Here is a 22,116-nt window from a genome sequence, read left to right as displayed (position 1 = left end):
CGGCGGCCACCACTGCGACGGTTCGCCGGCCGCACCCTCAGCTCGCCAACACCCACACGGTGTCGCCGTCTTCACGAGGTGGAGGAGAACTCGCGAACAGTGACCGGAGCCATGAGGGCTCCAACGGTGAACGCCCACGGCACGAGGGCAACGGCAAGATGCTTCCAGATGGAGCAGCAGCGACCCGAAGCCACCGGCCAGCCTAATTTGCTGGCGAAGCCGAAGAACCCCCAAATTAGGTATTTTTAATTTACTTAATTAAATCAAAATTAAACTAGAGGGATGAGAGAGGGCTCACCAGGGAGGAGTGTGGTGGTCCCAATTTCCTCCGGCGAAGCTCCGACGGGCCAAACCCATGTCGCGATTTCGACGGTAAGGAAGAAAGCGAGAGAGATGAGGAAGAAGAGAGAGAAGGGGGCTGAGGTGGTTAAGTAGAGAGAGAGGATTAGGGTTTTAATTTATAGATTAAAGAAAAATCTAGATCTAATTCGATCCGGATTAGGCGTGATTTCTCTCTGCGCCTCGTCGCGTGCCGGAGAGGGAGAGGGGAGGGGCTGCACGTGCAGAGTACGTGCACCCTCCTCTCTCAACCCTTAAATTTTTTTTTTTTTTGGTTACAACTATTCCCAACAAAAAGAAATTTCGTCCTCGAAATTAAAATTAGCGTAATGAAGGATAAAGTAATACCGTAATAGTCGCTATGAAGATTGAGGAAATAGCTCCGGATACTTTTCTCTCGTTTCATCTTCACGCTCCCAAGTTGTTTCTTCCGGCTTGTGGTTTTGCCATAAAATCTTCACGAAGGGGATTACCCTATTGCGAAGAGTTTTTTGTTGAATCTCTAGAATTTCCACAGGGTGCTCCTCATAAGATAGATTTTCTCAAATCACATGGTCCGCACTAGGCACATACTTTCTCAACATAGATACATGGAAGACATTATGTACTTTAGATAACCTAGGTGGCAAAGCAATTTGGTATGCCACCTCTCCAATGCGCTTTAACACCTCAAATGGTTCAATAAAGCGAGGACTCAACTTGCCTTTCTTACCAAACCTGATCAATCCTTTCTAAGGTGACACCTTTAGGAAAACCATGTCGCCTACTTGAAACTCAAGGTTTCTTCTCCGGTTTATCGTATAGCTCTTTTGACGGCTTTGAGCTGCAAGAAGCTTTTCCTTAATTTTGACGATTTTTTGCGTGGCATCTTGTACTATATCTGGTCCCAATAACTGTCTTTCACAAACCTCAAACCAACAAAGTGGAGATCTGCATTTTCTACCATACAACGCCTCGTAAGGAGCTAGCTCCAAACTCGAATGGTAGCTATTATTGTATGAGAACTTCATGAGTGGAAGATGATCATCCCAATTTCCTTTCCACTCCAAAGAACATGCTCGCAACATATCCTCAAGGGTTTGAATAGTCCTCTCGGATTGTCCATCAGTTTGCGGGTGATAAGCTGAACTGAATCTCAATCGTGTCCCCATAGCTGAATGAAGACTCCACCAGAATTTAGAAACAAAACAAGAATTTCGATCAGACATGATAGACAAAGGTGCGCCATGGAGTCAAATAATCTCTCTAATATAAAGTTGTGCAAGACGATCTAAGGAGTAAGTCATACGAATGGCCAAAAAGTGACCAGACTTAGTCTGCCCACGATCACCCAAATTGCATCATAATTTGATCTAGTGCGGGGAAGTCCCGAGACAAAGTCCATAGTCACATCCTTCCACTTTCATTCTGATAAAGGCAAAGGCTGTAATATCCCTGCAGGTTTTTGGTGCTCAACTTTGATTTGCTGACAAGTGAGACATCTAGCTACAAAGTTAGCTATGTCCTTCTTCATGCCATTCCACTAGAAGTTTTCTCGCAAATCTCTATACATTTTTGTGCTGCCTGGGTGGATACTGAATCCTGAACTGTGAGCCTTTGACATAATTTTATTCTTTAACTCCTCACTAGCTGGGACGCAGACTCGATTCCGGTATTTGACTAGTCCTTCCTCTGATCTCGAATAGCCAGGAGCTTTTCCTTTTTCTAATCCTTCCAAGATCTTCGTGAGGTTGGCATCCTCTAATTGAGCAGCCTGGATGCGATCTAAAAGTGTAGGTTTGACCACTAGCCGGCTGCAAATAGCTACTCTCTCTGGATTTGATGTTACTTCAATCTTCAAGCGTCTGAATTCTTCAATAATACACTGCTGACAAATAAGTGCTGATAAGTGCCCTTCTGATGATTTCCTGCTCAAAGCATCGGCTACCACATTTGCCTTCCCAGGATGTTAATTGATACTAACATCATAATCCTTGATTAATTCTAGCCACCTGCGTTGTCTCAAATTAAGTTCTTTCTGAGTGAAGATATACTTGAGGCTCTTGTGATCAGTGAAAATTTTACAAAATTCTCCATAAAGGTAGTGACGCCAAATCTTTAGTGCAAATACCACCGCAGCCAACTCAAGGTCATGAGTAGGATAGTTTTTCTCATGAATCTTAAGTTGTCTAGATGCATAAGTTATTACCTTTCCATGCTGCATCAAAACCAAGGTTCCCAGTTTCGGCTGCGGTTTCGGCCGATCCCGACCGAAACGGGTGGGAACGGGTCGGATCCGACCCGGGGGACATCAATAATTGATGTCCCCACCCCCCCACCTGCCTCTCTCTCTTTTCCTCTCTTTCCTCTCTTTCTCTCTTTTCTTTCTTTCTCTCTTTTCTTTCTTTCTCTCTTTCTCACGGATCTCTTACTCTCTTTCTCACCGGTGACTGAATAGTGAGTAGATCTCCATCTCTCCGGTGATCTCGACCTCCGGCGACGTTATCCGACGACCTCCAATGAATCTTATTTTTTTGTCATTTTTCTAAATTTTTTCTGCATTTTTAAATAATATTTAGAATTTTATATAATTAAAAAATAGTCCGATCCGATACGAACGGCCGATACGGCCGATACGTATCGTTTTTTTGGACGGCCGATACCGATCCCGATCCCGATACTGGGAACCTTGATCAAAACACAACTGAGACTCTGTCGGGATGCATTACTATAAATTACAAAGTTGCCGCCCTCTGTCGGAAGTGAAAGGATAGGAGCTAAAATCAATCTCTGCTTGAGCTCTTGGAAGCTATTTTCACAATCATCTGACCACTCAAATCTCACCTCTTTTTGGTGAGGTGAGTAAGTGGCAAGGCAATCCGTGAAAATCCCTCCACAAACCTTCTATAGTAGCCTGCCAATCCAAGGAAACTGCGTACTTCAGATACTGAAGTAGGCCTCGGCTATTTGCTAACAGCCTCGATCTTCTTTTGATCCACCTTGACTCCATCCTTGCTGATTATATGTCCTAAGAAAGCCATCTCATCCAACCAAAACTCGCACTTCTTAAACTTTGCATAAAGCTTTTCCTCACGAAGAGTTTGAAATATTGTCCTCAGATGTTTCTCATACTTTTCCCTGCTCTTGGAATAGATCAATATATCGTCAATGAATATCACAACAAACTGGTCTAAGAAGGTTTTGAAGACCTGGTTCATTAAGTCTATAAAAGCTGTACGTGCATTTGTAAGGCCGAAAGACATCACTAAGAACTCATAATGGCCATATCGAGTCCTAAGTGCTGTCTTTGCAATATTTTCATTCTTGATCTCCAATTGGTGATAACCAGATCTCAAATCGATTTTTGAGAAGACCTGAGAGTCTTGCAGTTGATCAAAAAGATCATTGATCCGGGGTAGTGGATACTTGTCCTTTATAGTGACTTTATTTAACTCCCGATAATCAATGCAAAGACGCATCGATCTTTCTTTCTTCTTTACAAATAAAACTGGTGCTCCCCAAGGTGATACACTCAGACGAATAAAATCCAAATCCAGCAACTCTTGAAGTTGGGTCTGCAACTCTCTAAGTTCTGCTGGTGCCATCCTGTAGGGTGCGTTTGATATTGGTTCAGTGCCAGGGAGCAAATCTATGGTGAAGTCTATCTCTCTATCGGGTGGAAGACCAGGTAGATCTTCAGGAAAAATATCTAGAAATTCATTTACCACTTGAAGTTCATAAATCTCCTACTTTGCACGCTCCACGCCCACTACCGATGCCAAAAAGCCTGGGCATCCTTTCTTCATTAATCGATTTGCTTGAAGCGCTGAGATAATACTGGTCGTAGGAATCTTTCGCTCACCCTGGAAGAAAAATTCTGGCTTCTCCGGGATAGAAAATGTGACCCTTTTCATTCTACAATCTACTATAGCATGATGTGCAGATAGTCAATCCATACCCAATATAACATCAAAATCATGCATGTCTAAACAAATAAGATCTACTGGAAGTTTCTGATCGTCTATCTCTACTAAACAAGATCTGCAAATAACATTTAAAAGTATGGTCCTCCCTATGGGTATAGTCACTGCTAAATATGATTCCATGATCTCAGGTGCAATAGTTAATAAGGAAAGAAAATCAGGTGAACCAAAAGAGTGTGAAGCTCCAGCAGAGTCTATAAGGACTTTAGCTAGTATGGAAGAAATAGATAATGTATCTTGCACCACGGATGGTGAGTGCTCAGCCTCTTCCTGCGTCAAAGTATAAATTCTTCTTTTATTCTCTGGCCTCGCTCCTGGATTTCCACTACTTGCTGGAGGCCTATTGTTCGCTGTGCCAGACTGGGACGGTCGATGCTGTTGATCCTGCTGAGAAGTTGGACGCCATCTCCCACGTGGTGCTCTGCAATCTCTCGCCAAGTGGCCGGGTCTTCTACAGTTGTAGCAGCTTCGGGGTACTCCATTGCACCCAACACTAGACGAATGGGGGCGTCCACACCTCATATAATTTTTAAGCTGATTCTGTTTGGGACCTCCCCTAGAAGGGTTTAGTCCACTCCCGACCCTCAAGGGCTGTCCAGACGATTGACCACCTCCTCTGTTTTGCTCTTAATACCTCCTCGGCCTCTTCTGTGGATGCTGCTGTTCTCGTTCTCGCGAAAGCTTCCCAATGTTTCTCTCGGCGAGGAGTGCCTTAGACACCATTTCTGGAAGTGTCTGACACTGGAATAGTGATATCCTATCTCTGATGGCTGGCCGCAACTTACCCTCGAAGAAGCTAACTTTCTCTTCTTCGTTCGCTGCTATATATGGAACAAATTGCAACAGCTCGGTGAACCTCGCCTCAAAGTCCACCACAGACATGCCTCCCTGTCTCAGCTCAAAGAACTCATCCAATTTCTTTTTCTTTAAGGCCCGAGGATAGTACTTCTCGAAGAAAATCCTCTTAAAGTTTTCCCAGGTCAGCTCCTTCTCTCGTCCAATGTACTGACACTCAATCATCTGCCACTAATGCTCTGCCCGATCCTCAAACATATAGGTTGTCAAGGCAACCCTTTGATCCTTTGAACAATCCAATACTCGCAATATCTTCTTGATTCGCAGCAGCCATGCCTCTGCTTCAATCGGATCAGTAGTCCCTCTAAAGGCAGGTGGAGATGCCTTCAAAAAATTTTCAAACACTGTACCCCTATCTAGACTAAGGGGCCTTGACTCTGATCTAGCCGGAGTCTGCGATGATTGTCCTCCAATGGCCTGAAGAAGGGTTTGTGGCACTGATACCACTGTATGAGTAGCAGGAACTGGGGCAGGAGTGGGGATCTGGGTAGGGGTAGGAGTCTGGATAGGAGTAGGAGCTTAGGTAGGAGCAGTTTCCGATCCCGTACCAGGAATAGCAGTTGGTGCAAGGGCTGGCGCTTGAGCAGGAGCAGGCTCTTGCTCCTTACTCCTGTTAGGAGATAAACTCTAGGCCACAGCTCCTCGTCGACGACGACACGTATAAATATTACCCCTTCAAGATTTATAAATAAGATAAGAATAATTTTACTGAATATAATAAAAATTTCATAACGAACCTGAGCTTATGCCACCGGACCTCCACACAACTCTAAGGGTGATTTAGGATGACAAAATTTTAGGCTCTGATACCAACATTGTCATGACCCGAAATAGAAATCATGACCGACTATGCTTGAGATACACGAAGCCTTAATAATAATTTCTACGAGTACGATGACAAATAAATAAATAAAATGAAAAATTGTTTTATTAAATTTATAACTAATTGCAATAAACATAAAACAATGTTATTGTTTTTGAGTCTCTAACGAAATAAATAAATCTTCTAATCTAAAACATAAAATCCAAAAGAGCAAAAAAGTAAATAGGTGAATCCTATGTGGAGGTGGAGTCCGGGTACATCTCGCTCAATCGCCCCGCTGACTATTACTAGAGATAGATAAATAAATACAAAAAAAAAGAATCCATGAGCCAACAACTATAGCTCAGTGAGTGGAATCCACTCGAAAACCAAATAAATTCTAAATTATATTAATGCTGAATAAAATTAAATTAAAAGCAACAATATCTATAACGATTTGCAATAAGCATGCTCTTTAAAATAATAAAATGATAACCATAAAGAGTCACAACTTGTAACCTTGCACAGTTTCAACGTATTAACAATTTTTCAATATTTATACTGTCATATATCTCAATGGGTCTAAACCCTTTGGATCCACATCAACTAGAAGTCATATCGAGATGACGCTCAAGACTTTTCTTCATAGCTGTTCCGGTTAGGATCATCAGATGGTATCACTATGTGATCAACACATTCTGTCTTTTCTACTAACCGTTGAGAAAAGTTAGAATCACGTAGGAATTTATCATTCATCCTGGGACTGTTCCTTAACCCCGCCAGAGTCACCTAAGAAAGTCAGCGTAGTAATCTGATTTAGGACTTTCCCCTGAACTTCCAGATAGACTTGAGTCACCACGGAAAAATCGCAAGTGATTTATACCGGGACTGTTCTCTAAGTCATACCAATACTAGTCTCATTTTTCTTTTCACAAATTTTGATATTTGCACAAAGTATGGTGATGCACTAAGTATAATGATTACATGCACACAGAAAATGTAACAATTAAATTTGCACGTACGGATAGAAATAATAATTTCGCATACAGAAAATTTATATAGTTCGACAAAGGTACGAAATATAATAAAATAAATATATGAGTGAACCCACTCACCTGAGTCTAGGCAAGATAGCTGAATCTCAAATCCCTAGCTCACGTGTTAAAAATCACCACCTTTAATAATAAATAACAATAATATTTTTAATAAATATATATATATATATATATATATAAATTTCTACAATTTAACTCAAAAAATATTAATAATTTGAGCCAAAATAAGCCCAAATCACTTAGGCTATCTTGGCAATTGGTCCGCACCCAACCAACCCACACTTAAATGGATTGGGCCCAAGGCCCAATCCAATTAACTAATGGAACCGGGTGGGGTTCCTTGGATTCGGATCCAACCCGACCTGAATCCAACAACTTAAATGGATTGGGCCCAAGGCCCAATCCAATTAACTAATGGAACCAGGTCGGGTTCCTTGGATTCGGATCCAACCCGACCCGAATCCAATCACTTGATGGGAGAAGGCTAGACTCGGGTTGCCCGAGCCTGTCTTCTCCAAGTCGAGAGAGAGAGAGAGAGAGAGAGAGAGAGAGAGAGAGAGAGAGAGAGAGAGAGAGAAAGGAAAAGAGAGAGGAAAAGAGAAAGAGGAAGATGCCGGCGGCCACCGCGGCGACGGTTCGCCGGCTGCACCCTCAGCTCGCCAACACCCACACGGTGTCGCCGTCCTCGCGAGGTGGAGAACTCGCGAATGGTGATCGATCCCATGGTCGACGGTGACCGGAGCCACGAGGGCTCCAACGGTGAATGCCCACGGCACGCTGCCAACGGCAAGATGCTTCCAGATGGAGCGGCAACGACCCGAAGCCGCCGACCGGCCTAATTTGCCGGCGAAGCCGAAGAACTCCCAAATTAGGTATTTTTAATTTACTTAATTAAATTAAAATTAAACTAGAGGGATGAGAGAGGGCTCACTAGGGAGGAGTGTGGTGGTCCCAATTTCCTCCGGCGAAGCTCCGACGGGCCGAACCCATGTCGCGATTCCGACGGTAAGGAAGAAGAAAGCGAGAGAGAGGAGGAAGAAGAGAGAGAAGGGGGCTGAGGTGGTTAAGTAGAGAGAGAGAGGATTAGGGTTTTAATTTATAGATTAAAGAAAAATCTAGATCTAATCCGATCCGGATTAGGCCTGATTTCTCTTTGCGCCTTGTCGCATGCCGGAGAGGGAGAGGGGAGGGGAGGGACTGCACGTGCACCCTCCTCTCTCAACCCCTAAATTTTTTTTTTTTTTTTTTTTTTCTGATTCTTACAATATATATCTGGATGTTAGCAATATATATTTATACATGTGCAATTCACGTATATAGGTACACAATGCAAATTTATATATACTGAATGCTGATTTATATAAAGCAGTGACAAGTTTTGTTTTTCATAAATGATTCTCTGTTGGTTCAGAGAAAACTATAGCATGAACATTTTATATCACACATATAAATGTAGAATTTTAACATGTCCAAACAAATATACAACAGCATAGATGGTTACAACTCATTTTGACATACAAGTCCAGTAAAATTAGTTTTTAGTATTCTTTAGAAAGTCATTTGATCGAGCACTATAGCGTTTCAAATCTGGATACACCTTGTGTCTTTTTGTCCAAATTCAAATACCATCATATTTCGTTGAATATGGTCTTCAACTCTTCATATTCAAGTACAGAAATCTGCAATTGAGGTCCCTCTATTGCCTTGGATTATGTTCGATAGATGTTTAATTCCTAGCTCCCACCAAGGTGCACTCAATAGTTATATATTTTACTAACCATTCAGTCAAGAAATCTTCTACCCATTTAGAATTATGAAAATAGAAAGTCTAAGTTCTTACTATTTGTACCAAGAAGAGTAATGTTGCTACATGCCCATCTTTAGATCAACTGCAAAAAAGTGCCGGTGCAGTTTCATGTTGAAAGGAATGATCTAGTATTCGCACTTAAGTACTTTTATTGGTAGGAATAAACACAGCTCCACTATGAAATCTGGCTTCATCTTCACTGCCCTTTGCATAGCTAAAATCATTTGATTAAGTTGTTCCCTATTGTAAAAATATATTTAAGTAAAACAAGCTTAACTTACATTTATTATGTGCTCATGAAACAACATTAAATATATTCTTATTTTCCTACGGCATATTTGCAGTACATTCTTTGTCGGGCATAAATGATATCGTTTTCAATCGTGTCTCCCCGAAGCAATTCCATGATTTGTTTCCTACTTACATTCATGGCATCGTCCTTTAAAATGCAAAACAAACTATCACAGAAATATATACAGTCATGAAACTATTTTTGTAGTGCATAGAATTTTGCCCGTAATGCATGAAATGATGAAATTGTTCACAATGCATATAGTTATGGTTGCAATGCAAAGGACAATTTGTATTCATTGAAAATATAATTTCATGCATTACAAGCATAATTGTTTACATTACAAAAATAGTTTACATAACTGTGTATATTTCTGTGACCAATGATGGTCATGCTGATGATGGCACATCACCTGACAAGGGTGTGTGCTGATTCGCACGGGTCATGTGAGGTTTGAAACAGATTTTATTGATCCAAAATGAATCTATTAGAGTGGTAAATCTTAATATTCTATATGTTTTTTTTTCCATCATGTGATAAACATCTCACATTTTATTTTTAGTTTTTCCTATTTCAATTGTATTATAGAGTACTTAATCATATTATGGAGTGTTCAATCATTAATATTAGTTTTAATAAATATATTCAACCATATTATGTGTTAAATAATATTTCTATTTAATTATTGCTATATCTTTAATAAAATAGGTCAATTACAAAAAAATCTAAAGATAAACGAGTCTAATGTAGGCTTTTAATACATATATTCAAAGCAAAAACTAAAGATATGATGTGTTGAAGACCTAAAACTAGGGATGGTCATGCTGGTATAGTGGCATGACACTTGGCACGGGATGTTCTAGTGGCACATCCTCGTGCCGAGCCATGTCGGTCCAACACGGCTACGTGCCGTCTGACATTGCATGTGGAGCATTTTTTTTTAGATTTTTTTTCTATTTTCATCACTCATCATCAAATCAATTTTAGTTCCCATGCATGTTTAAAATTTATATTATATCATAGGAGAATTATGAAATTTCTATTTGTTTAAAGATTATGAGACGTTACAACAAACAATATTATTCGTGGATAAGTTTTGAAGATTATTGACAGTATTTAATATAATATTCTCGTGTTATTTTTGTGTCGACAAACGAAGTCGTTGAACCTCCTTATCATGCTACATTCAACTAAATATTAGTTTTAATTAATGAACTATTTTATCAATTAATATTATGCGTTGAATGTTATTATGTATTCAATTATATTATGGAGTATTGAATTATATTATGAAATGTTCAATCATTAATTTTAGTTTTAATGAATGTCTTCACTCATGTGTTGAATAATATTTATTTTTAACTGTTGTTTTATTTTTAATAAACTAGGTCATCTATAAATATAATCTAAAGATAAAACACTATAATGTATGTTTAAATATATATATATACTTAAATAAAGAATTAAAGATTAAATATATATGTATGTTTAAAGATTGACATGCCGGAAACCCAAAAACATCTCTAAATATCTTATAAATTTTATTAAAAATATTATAAATGCATAGGGGAGTGCCACTGGCACGCTGGGAAGGTTCCACTGGCACAACTATCGTTGCCTAAAACCATCTTTAAATTCATTAATTTTTTATTAAAAAAAGTCAAAGGCATGCCAAAGCATGCCAATGGCAGGCAGGGACGTGCTGATCTGCATGGGGTATGCCGACCGGCATGACCATCATTGTATGTGACAATTTAGTTTGCATTTGGAAGGATGATGCCACGCATGTAAGTAGCAAAGGAATCATGAAATTGATCAACGTAGACATAATTGAAGATAATACAATTTGTGCTCGACAAAGAATTTACCACAACTGTGCCATAGAAAAACAAGAATATGCTCATTGTTGTTTCATGAACATTGAATTACATGAGTTAAGTATCTTTTACTTAAATATATTTTGACAACAGAGAACAACTTAACCAAATAGTTTTGGCTATGTCATGCGCAATGAAGATGACATGGTAGAGTCATGTTTATTCCCAACAATGAAAGAAAGAAGACTACACAAGTGCTACTACTGGATTATTTTTTAAACAAGCCGTTGTACTACACCTTCTTGTAGTTGATCTAAAAAAGGGTGTGCAGTGACATTACTCTTGGATAGAAGTTGACAAGTATTTATAGGAGGTGATACAAATGGTATGAACTTGGATTTTCTGTTTGCAAACTTCTGAGTATTTGCATGTTTTTATATGTACTTTTTCTTTGTTATTTGCATACTTCTATGAGTACCTTTATCCACAAGGTAATTGGGTAGACGATTTCTTAATGGAATGGTTTAATAAAATATATAACCATGGAGTGCGCCTTAGCAGAGGCTGAGAAATTATATTTAAGAAACATATTCTAAGGCTTGATTGCCATATGTTTGTACTTAGATATGAAGATTGTATTCATGTGAAGTTTTAGGATTTGGACAAAAAGACATGGGGCATCTCTAATTAGTCACTCTATGTGGCTCGCTATTTCTAAAGAATATTGTAATTGACTTTATTGGACTTGTAGGTCTCCGACGAGTTGGAACTATTTGCACTGCTTTATGCTTGTTTGTACATGTTAAAATTATACATTTATCTATGCAATATAAAATGTTCATGCAATAGTTTTGTCTAAACCAATAGGGAATTATTTATGAAAACCAATATTAAGTATATAAGTAATGCAATCCAAAGGGGGCTCGATCAAATCTGGCTAGGGTTGGACCCAAACAACAAGTAAGAGACATGGATCTGGGTTAGAGTGCATGCAAGGCAGGGCAGTAGGGCTTTGGTGCGTCTCTGCCTCTAGTGAGCGTGTCCCGAGCCAAGGGGTGACCGATTGAAGTAGGGAGGACCCTGGGATAGGTCTAGCCAAAGCTCTTCGGTTTTGGGGTAAACTAGGGCTCAGACACAAAAAGGTGTTCTAGTCGGCTGGTGGGTACACAGTACTAGGTTGGGTTGGTTGGAGCAGGGCACATCTAGGGCTTTGGGTGTCACGACCCGAAATAAGAATCATGACCGACCATGCATCTCAATATGCTTGAGATACACGAATCCTTATTAATGCTTTCTACGTGTACGATGGCAAAATAAATAAATAAAATGAAGATCCGCTTTATTAAATTTAAAACTAATTACAATAAGCATAAAACAATGTTATTATTTTTTAGTCTCTAAACGAAATAAATAAATCTTCTAATCTAAAACATAAAATCCAAAAGAGTGAAAAAGTAAATAGGTGAATCCTAAGTGGAGGTGGAGTCCGGGTACATCTCGCTCAGTCGCCCCACTGACTATTACCTGAGATAGATAAATAAATACAAAAATAATAATCCATGAGCCAACAACTATACCTCAGTGAGTGGAATCCACTCGAAAACCAAATAAATTCTAAATTATATTAATGCTGAATAAAATTAAATTAAAAGCAACAATATCTATAACGATTTGCAATAAGCATGCTCTTTAAAATAATAAAATGATAACCATAAAGAGTCACAACTTGTAACCTTGCACAGTTTCAACGTATTAACATCTTTTTAATATTTATACAGTCATATGTCTCAATAGGTCTAAACCCTGTGGATCCACATCAACTAAAAGTCACATTGAGATGACGCTCAAGATTTTTCTTCATAGCTGATCCGGTTAGGGTCATCAGATAGTATCACTAGGTGATCAACACATTCTGTCTTTTCTACTAACCGTTGAGAAAAGTTAAAGTCACGTAGGAATTTATCAAGCTTACCAAGGAGTCACGTGGTGGTCTCCATTGGCTCCGGCGGCGCTCCGGCAGGCCGATTCCACGGCGTGACTCCTACGATGAGAAAAAAAAAGAAAACGAAGGAGGAGGATCTCTGCGCCTCGTTGCGTGCAGGAGAGGGAGAGGGGAGGGACTGCACGTGCAGAGCACGTGCACCCTCCTCTCTCAACCCCTAATTTTTTTTTTCTGGTTCTTACATTAGGGGTGTGCATCCAAGGTGGTAGGGTGGTTGACTAGAGGGTATGGGATCCTAAGTAGGGTGGTGGTAGATGTCGGCTCAGTGGAGAGAACACGGCTATGGTGTGACTAGGGTAGTGGAGATTGTGTGGCTAGGAGGTTGGGCCGACGGTGGGCTTCGACCAGGGCAGATCTAGGCTTGGGAGGGTGGTGGTGATGGCTGGACCGAATGGGGTAAGGCAGGAGTGAGAAAGGAAGCCAAAGACTAGAAGGGTGGACTAGATGGAGGATGGCGTGCAATATGAGCAGCTCGTGGCTAGGCGAGGCCGAGGAAGCTAGGGTTTGTGTTAGGTCAAATGGAGGATGAGGGGGAGAGAGCGAGAGGAAGGAGATTGGACTAAGACTCAATTTGATAATCAGCTTGATAATTAGCCAATGGCACACACCCATGCCAACCTATGCTGATCGGCACGCATGCCGTGTTGGACCGACACAGCATACCAGTCATTGTGCCATGTGGAGCTATTTAAATTTTTTTTTTTCGTCAATCATTCTCAAATCAACCGATCATTTAGAAGGCTTAGATAAAATTGATGATAATGAGACTAGTGATGATAATGATGGTGATACTAACGAGACTCAGTCTGGTGGCGATGATGATAGAGATAAGGCATGCATATCTATTAGATAACCTTCTCAATGGTATTATTTTTACAGAGAATTTGAGTTTGTAGAACATCAAGAAAGGTGCACCCACATGATTATATGCGTTCATCATCATTACCATCGTATTAATCACACTCACTGGAGCTAGAACACTCTTATTATACTTTATATCTACTATCTGCATATGCTTATAGTGTATCTATACCTATGCTAGTGCCGGTCATTTCCATATATGTTCAATATCCATATCATATTATAGGAGAATTTTAAAATTTCTATTTGTATGAAGATTATATAAGATATTATAATGAGCAATACTATTAGTGAATGAGTTTTGAAAAATATTAACAGTATTTAATGCAATATTTTCATATTATTCTTATGCTGACAAATGAAGTCTTTGATCCTTCTTGACATTTTACATTCAGCTAGATATTAGTTTTAGTTCTTGAACTATTATTATTTAATATTATGCGTTCAATTTTATTATGGAGTATTCAATTATATTATAGGGTGTTTAATTATTAATATCAATTTTAATAAAAATATTCGATCATATTATGTATTGAATAATTATATTTAACTGTTGCTTTATCTGTAATAAAATAGGTCATTGACAAATAATATCGAAGAGAAAGTATTATAATATAGGTCTAATACATATATTTAAATGAAAAACTAAAGATTGACATATTGAAGACCTAAAAACATCTCTAAATATTCTAAAAAGTTTTTAAAAATATTACAAATGCGTGTCAGTGGCACGCAGGGGTGTGCCATCAGCAAGCCAGGGCTTGTCGTGCCGATGGTGGCACGACACGGCATGTGCCACTAGCACAACCATCGTTGACATAAGGTATCCTCAATTTACACTTTTTATTGGGTTTTCTGTACCCTTATTCGGGGTATAGCAACCCTTTCAATTTGAAATGCATGTCTTGTCAAATAGAATGATGGAAATACTACGCATGGTTTACAACTAGACATCTAATATCCCTAATCCAATTAGAGGTATCATATTCAAGCTTAAAAAATGAGAGTAAGGCTAACCTGGTTTTTCTCTAAACTGCAACCAAATGCCATCCTAGTGTGTTGTGCAATTGTTATATACCTGTAAATTGAAAGGGAAGCTTTATAGGATGTCTATAGGATCAACAGTTCTTTATGGATCAGGATGTTGTGCAACACAAAAGAACATATTCGAGGGCAGGTGTGCTGAAATGAAGATGTTAAGGTGGATCTGTGGTGCTACTAGAAAAGAATCAAAGATATAATAAGGAATGATAATATTAGATAAACATTAGGAGTAGCATGCTAGGATCCATAAATTATGAATTACGCAAGAACAGATTTAGCTGGTTTGGACACATCCAATGAAGACCATCTAGATTTAGCTGGTTTACGCAGTAGGGTATTCTGAATTTGGGGCTAAACAGGGTGGGCATATTGTACTTTTACTTGCCTCTTATATTATATAGTATGTGCGATCTGATAAATAAGCTGAAGTGAACAAAACACTACTTTAAATAAGACCTATTAGCTGATGAGGATTCTTATGGAGTTTTATTTGCAAATTACAATAAGATTCATTGCTGATTGCTGAAAGATTCTTAAGGAGTTTTATTTGCAAGTTACAATAAGATCCATTGCTGATTGCTGAATGATAACCTTTTATTTTTATCTCTTTCCTAATGAAATTAGCCTTCATTAGTTTGCAACCTCTGATATGCTGAAATTGAGACTTACTATCTGTTAACTCACTAGCTATTGAGAATAGTAGTTTTTATCTTTTATACTCTAACACTCATCCTCACTTCTGAGCTTGAGACATTTGAAAGACCCAAGAATTGAACTTAACTTAAATAGATGGAGGTTTTATACTTTAGGCAAGCGATGGGTCTGACAGGATTTGAAGCCAAGAATCTTGCTCTGATACCATGTTAACTGACTAGCTGCTGTAAAAGCTAGATTTATTAGAGAATAGTGGTTATTATTTTTTATATTTTAACATTATCTTATTTCTTAAGATTTACAACTTAAATGGTATAATTTTTTTTGGTTTATCTGCAATAAGTGACAATTTCAATTGTAAAAGATTAAATAGCATCTCTGCTAATAGGATTGAATATTTTCTACACAGGCATTTGCTGAATGGGTTCTTTTCACCTCTAGTGGAATATCAAGTGGCCTGTATCATGCATGTGATGTTGGGACCTGGTGCATCTTATCTTTCCACGTACTACAGGTATGCAACATGCAACCAGCAAATTTGTATCATTTCTTATAAAGAGAAAAGAGAGTGCTGACTTGTCAAATACTTGAAATATAGCTTAAAAAGAAATTTACACATTCGAATGTAGTAGTTGGAAATTGCAAATCCATAGCTATGAGAATAGCATATACCATCTGAACACTAAGAGAATGGAACATGTTCCAAATAGTCCACCATTATTTGGTTGTCTACACTCTGCAATTTCCCGTATTTCGTTTGAGAATGACTTCTTTCATGATCTCAGTTGCAAGTTTGCAACTATTAAAATAGTTTGTTTTACCTGCCCACTAGTTTTGTTCATGTCAATTTAATCTCCTTTCTTCCTGGAATTTTCTTAGCATAGATTTTCAGACCAACTGTGGGAATTGATGTTTGGTAACTGTTAAAGGTATGATATATATTGTTGATCTATATCTTAACACCTTAAGTTTTTTGGGTCAATTGGTTATCTAACATAGTATCAAATCTTAGTTTAGAGGTCTCAAATTTAAACATTGTTTGGCCCCATTTAATTTTTTTAATTATTTATTCTTGCACGACATGGAGGGTTGCATACTCTATTGTCTTTCATCTATCCACATATAGTGCGTAGAGATCGTACATGAGAGGGAGTACTAAAAGTATGATATATATTATTTGTCCCTTAATAGATAAGTTTTTGGGTCAATTGGTTATCTAACGACAACTATTATTCGGGAGAGAGAGTTTTTCTATTATGAGAAGACCAACGAGGAAGATGAAAGTAATGGATTGTTTGGGTCAATTTGATTTGGGAACCAATTCAAAATGGAATTAGTTGATTTCATTTGGAGAGAATTCAATTGAATTCATTTGGAAATGAATTCCATTGTTTGTAAAATAATGAAATTTAAAATGAAATCCATTTAAGTTTGTTTCGTTTGAAAAAAGGTAGAAATTTATTTTGTTATGTTCTTGCTTTCCTATTTTACCCATGAGCTTCAATAAAAATGTATTATTTTAAGGGTTAATTTTGAGATTTAGAAAACTTAACTAAGTGGAAAATGAATTCCATTCAAATCTGACCTCAAATCATCGGAACATATTAAATAGTTTGTAAGAGAACTCTATGAGTGGAAGATGATCATCTCAATTTTCTTTTCACTTCAAGGAACAAGCTCGCAACATATCCTCAAGGGTTTACATAGTCCTCTCAGATTGTCCATCAGTCTGCGAGTGATAAGTTAAGATGAATTCAATTGTGTCCTTGTAGCTGAATGTAGACTCTGATAGAAGTTAGAAACAAATCAAGGATCTCGATCAGACACGATAGACAATAGTGCTCCATGGAGTCGGACAATCTCCCGAATATAAAGCTGTGTAAGATAATCTAGGGAGTAAGTCATACGAATGATGAAAAAATGGGCAGACTTAGTTAATATATTCACAATCACCCAAATTGCATCATGATTTTATCTAGTGCGAGGAAGTCCCTAGACAAAGTCCATAGTCACATCTTCCCACTTTCACTCAGACAAGGGCAAAGGTTGTAACATTCTTGCAGGTTTTTGATGTTCAACTTTGATTTGCTGACATGTGAGACATCTAACAACAAAGTTAGCTATGTCATTCATACCATTCCACCAAAACTTCTCTTGCAAATCTCTATACATCTTCGTGTTGCCTAAGTAAATACTGAACTCTGAATTGTGAGTCTCTGACATAATTTCATTCTTTGACTCTTCACTGGCTGGGACACAAACATGGTTTTGGTACTCAACTAATCCTCTATCTGACCTCGAATAGTCGGGAGCTTCTCCTTTCTCTAATTCTTCAAGATTTTCTTGAGATTAGCATCTTCTAATTGAGTAGTATGCATGCAATCTAAAAGTGTAGTCTGACCACTAATTAGCTGCATATGGCTGCTCCCTCCAGGTGTGGTGTCACCTCTATCTCCAAGCGTCTAAAATTCTCAATAATGCACTACTCATGAGTGAGTGTTGCTAAGTGTCCCTCTGATGATTTTCTACTCAAGGCATCAACTATCACATTTGCCTTCCCTAGATAATAATTGATGCTAACGTCATAATCCTTGATCAATTCTAGCCACCTACGTTGCCTCAAGTTAATCTCCTTCTGAGTGAAGATATACTTGAGGCTCTTATAATCAATGAAAATTGCACAAGATGCTCCATAAAGATAGTGACGCTAAATCTTCAGTGTAAAAACCACCGTAGCCAACTCAAGATCACAATCACCCGTCCACTCAAATCTCACCCCTTTCTTAGTGAAGTGAGTAAGTGGCAAGGCAATTCATGAAAAGCCCTCCATAAACCTTATGTAGTAGCCTGCCAATTCAAGGAAACTACGCACCTCAGATACTAAAGTCGGTCTTGGCCATTTGTTGACAGCCTCAATTTTCTTTTGATCCACCTTGACTCCATCCTTGCCGATTATATGTCCCAAGAAAACAACCTCATCTAGCCAAAATTCACACTTCTTAAACTTTGCATAAAGCTTTTTCTTCGGAAGAATTTGATGTATTATCTTCAGATGTTTCTTATGCTTTTCCTTGCTCTTGTAGTAGATTAGTATATCGTCGATGGAGACCACAACAAATTGATCCAAGAAAGGTCTGAAGACCTGGTTCATCTGGTCTATAAAAGTTGCAGGCGCATTAGTGAGACCAAAAGGCATCACTAAGAACTCGTAATGGCCATGAGCCCTAAATGTTGTCTTTGCAATGTCGTCACCTTTGATCTTCAATTGGTGATAGCCATATCTCAAGTCAATCTTAGAGAAGACCCGAGAGTCCCGTAGCTGATCAAATAGATCATCGATCCGAGATAGTGGATATCTATTCTTCTCTGTAATTTTATTTAACTTCCGGTAATCAATGCAAAGTCACATCAATCCATCTTTCCTTTTTACAAATAAAACTGTTGCTCCCCTAGGTGATACACTCGGATGAATAAACCCAAATCTAACAATTCTTGAAGTTGAGTCTGTAGCTCTCGAAGTTCTGCTGGTGTCATCCTATAAGGTGTCTTTGATATTGGTTCAGTGCCAGGAAAAAGATCTATAGTGAAGTCTATCTTTCTATAAGGTGGAAGACCAGGTAAATCTTCAGAAAAAATATTTAGAAATTCATTCACTATTTAAAGTTCATGAATCTTCTACTCCACTCGCTTTGTGCCCACCATAAATGCCAAGAAGCCTTGACATCCTTTCTTCAATAACCGGTTTGCCTGAAGGGATAAGATAATACCAGTTACAGGAATCCTTTGCTCACCGTGGAAAAATTCGGGCTCCTCCAAAAATGTTTTGGTCCACTCCCAATTCTCAAATGCTGTCTAGATGATTGACTACCTCCGCTGCTCTAACCCTAGTATCTTCTCTACTTCTGTGGCTGCTGCTATTTTTGTTATTGGCGAAACTCTCCAATATTTCTATCAGTGAGGAGTGCCTTAGACACCATCTCATGAAGTTTTTGGCACTAAAAAAGTGAGATCCTATCTCTAATGGTTGACCACAACATACGCTCAACGAAGCTGACTTTCTCCTCTTCACTCGTTGCTATATATGGAACAAACCGCAACAACTCGGTGAACCTCACCTCAAAAGTCCACGACAGGCATGCCTCAATGTTTGAGCTTGAACTATCATCTTTCTTCTTCTTCAGGGATTGAGAATAATAGTTTTTAAAGATCTTCTAAAAGTTATCCCAAGTCAGCTCCTTCTCCCGTCCAATATACTAGCGCTCAATCATCTGCCACCAATGCTCTACCTAATCCTTAAATATGTAGGTTGTCAAAGCAACCCTCTGGTCCTTTAAGCAGTCCAAAACTCGCAGTATCTTCTTAATCCGAAGCAGCCATGTCTATGCTTAGATCGGATCAGTAGTCCTCCTAAAGGCTGGTGGAAACGCCTTCAAAAATTTCTCAAATACTATACTCCTATCTAAACTAAGGGGCCTAGCTTATGATGTAGTCGGACTCTGTGATGACTGCCTTCCAATGGCCTGAAGAAGAGCTTGAAGTGCTGAAATCACTATACCAAGAAGAGGAATTTAGGCAGTAGTAGGAATCTGTCAGGGGCAGTTTTTGGTCCTGACCCAGGAATAACAATAGGTGCAAGAGAGCGCTTGAGAAGGAGTAGGCTCTCGCTCCCTAGAACTATCAGGAGAGGAACTCTGGGCTGCAACTCCTCGTCGATGATGACATGCATAAATAATGCCTCTTCAATATTTATAAATATATATAAGAATAAATTTCACTAAATATAACAAAATAATTTCGTAGCGAACCTGAGCTTGTGCAATTGGACCTCCACATAACTCTAAGGGTGACTAAAACTTTGGCTCTGATACCACAATTGTCACGATCTAAAATCAAAATCATGATCGACCATGTACCTTAATACATTTGAGATATACGAAGCCTTAACTAATATTTTGTTAAGTCTTAAAATGACAAAATTTCATTATGAACAACTAACTTTAATAAATATAATCCAAAAGTAAAAAAAGACCAATGCCATCATTAATGTGTCTCTAAGCAAATTGAATTAATAGATAGTCTAAAACATAAAAATTAAAAGAATTGAAAGGTAAAAAGGGTAGATCCTAAGTGTAGGTGGAGTCCCGGTGTATCTCGCTAAGTAGCCACGCTGACTATTACCTGAAATATTAGAATGAGAATCCCATGAGCCAACAACTATAGCTCAACGAGTGAAATCCACTCAAAAGCCAAATAAATCTAAATTTATAAACATAACTTGAACTAAATTCAAATCCAAGGATATAAAATAATAATTTCACTAAGCATGTTTATAGTAACAATAATAACGGTACAAATAATAACAGAGTGAGTTATATCTCATAACATGCTCAGTTCTAATATACTAAAATTTTCTCAATAATAATGTCATTTGTCTCACTTGGGTCAATACCTTGTTGATCCACCTTAGCTAGAAGTCACCTCGAGATGGTGCTCCGGTCTTTTCCTCATAGTTGATCCAGTTAGGATCACTAAGAAATGTGACTATGTGATAAACACACCATATCTCTTATACTAACCATTGAGAGATTAGAATCACCTCAAAAAGTCTTTTGATCTAACATGAGGTTGCTCCCTTAATCCGTCAGAATCACCTTGGTGATTTAAAATAGAACTTTCCGCTAGACTTCTAAGCAGACTTGAGTCATCACGAATAATAACAAACAATTTATACTATGACTGTTTTCTAAGTCATACCAAATATCAATTATATTTTTGTACTAATATTTTGTTTTAGTAACAATTGCTATTTGCACGAAGTATAGCAATACATTGAATCATATATTTTGTACACAGAAATATAATAATTAAATTTGCATACAAAAATGTGAGTGAACTCACTCACCCGAGTCTAGGTAAAACAACAAAAATCTCTAATCTCTAGTCTACGTGTAAAATCACCACTTTTAATAATAAATAATAATAAATTTTAAATTAAATAATATCATGATTTCTACAATTTAAAGCTAAATAAATTGCTCAAATAGGCTAAATCAAGCCCAATTGGTTGGGCTGGGTTGCGGGCTGGCTGCAGCCCAAACATTTCAATAATCGGCTGGGCCCAGGCCCAACCGAACTAAATGAGTTGGGCTGCTAGCTGTAGTCCAACTATCTTTTAGTCAGTTGGGTCGAGTTGGACCCAAACCCAAAACCCAATACGAGTTGGGATCAAAAGATCCCAACCGAATCCTCTCTCAACGAAGAAGAGGAAAGGGAGGAGAAGAGAAAGGAGAGGAGGGAGTCGTCGGCGATCGCACCGACAGCGGACCCCCCTAATCATCAACGTGCGATGACCTTGCCCTACGACAAACAGCGACCCGAGCCATGAGGGCTCTAAAGGGAGTATTAACGGCACGAACCCAGCAGTGCAAAGCTTTCGGTGAAGGCATGAAAACGACCCGAAACAATCGGTCGGCTCGAAGTCGATGAAGCCGCAACACCAAGGAAATTAGGTATTTTAAATCTACACTATTAAACTTAAATTAAACTTGAGGGATGGGAGAGGGCTTACTGACGAGTTGTCTGGTAGTCTTCGATTTCTCTGATGGTGCTCCTGCGGGTTGGTTCTA

At 38.5% G+C, this 22,116-nt stretch overlaps 1 protein-coding gene across 1 annotated transcript in view; it reads left to right on the top strand.

Moving 5' to 3' along the window:
• The window catches only part of LOC140784927 (uncharacterized), a 47,312-nt gene that overhangs the window by 22,079 nt on the left and 3,117 nt on the right, over positions 1–22,116 (top strand). The window contains exon 10 of the mRNA XM_073132557.1: positions 15,900–16,004. Within this exon, the coding sequence (XP_072988658.1) occupies positions 15,900–16,004 (105 nt within the window). The remainder of the gene's footprint in view (positions 1–15,899; positions 16,005–22,116) is intronic.

The sequence above is a fragment of the Typha latifolia genome, chromosome 3, assembly GCF_019914945.1.
Source record: "Typha latifolia isolate L0001 chromosome 3, TyphaL0001v2, whole genome shotgun sequence".
NCBI classification, from domain to species: domain Eukaryota; kingdom Viridiplantae; phylum Streptophyta; class Magnoliopsida; order Poales; family Typhaceae; genus Typha; species Typha latifolia.
This window is presented reverse-complemented; position numbering and strand designations above follow the sequence as displayed.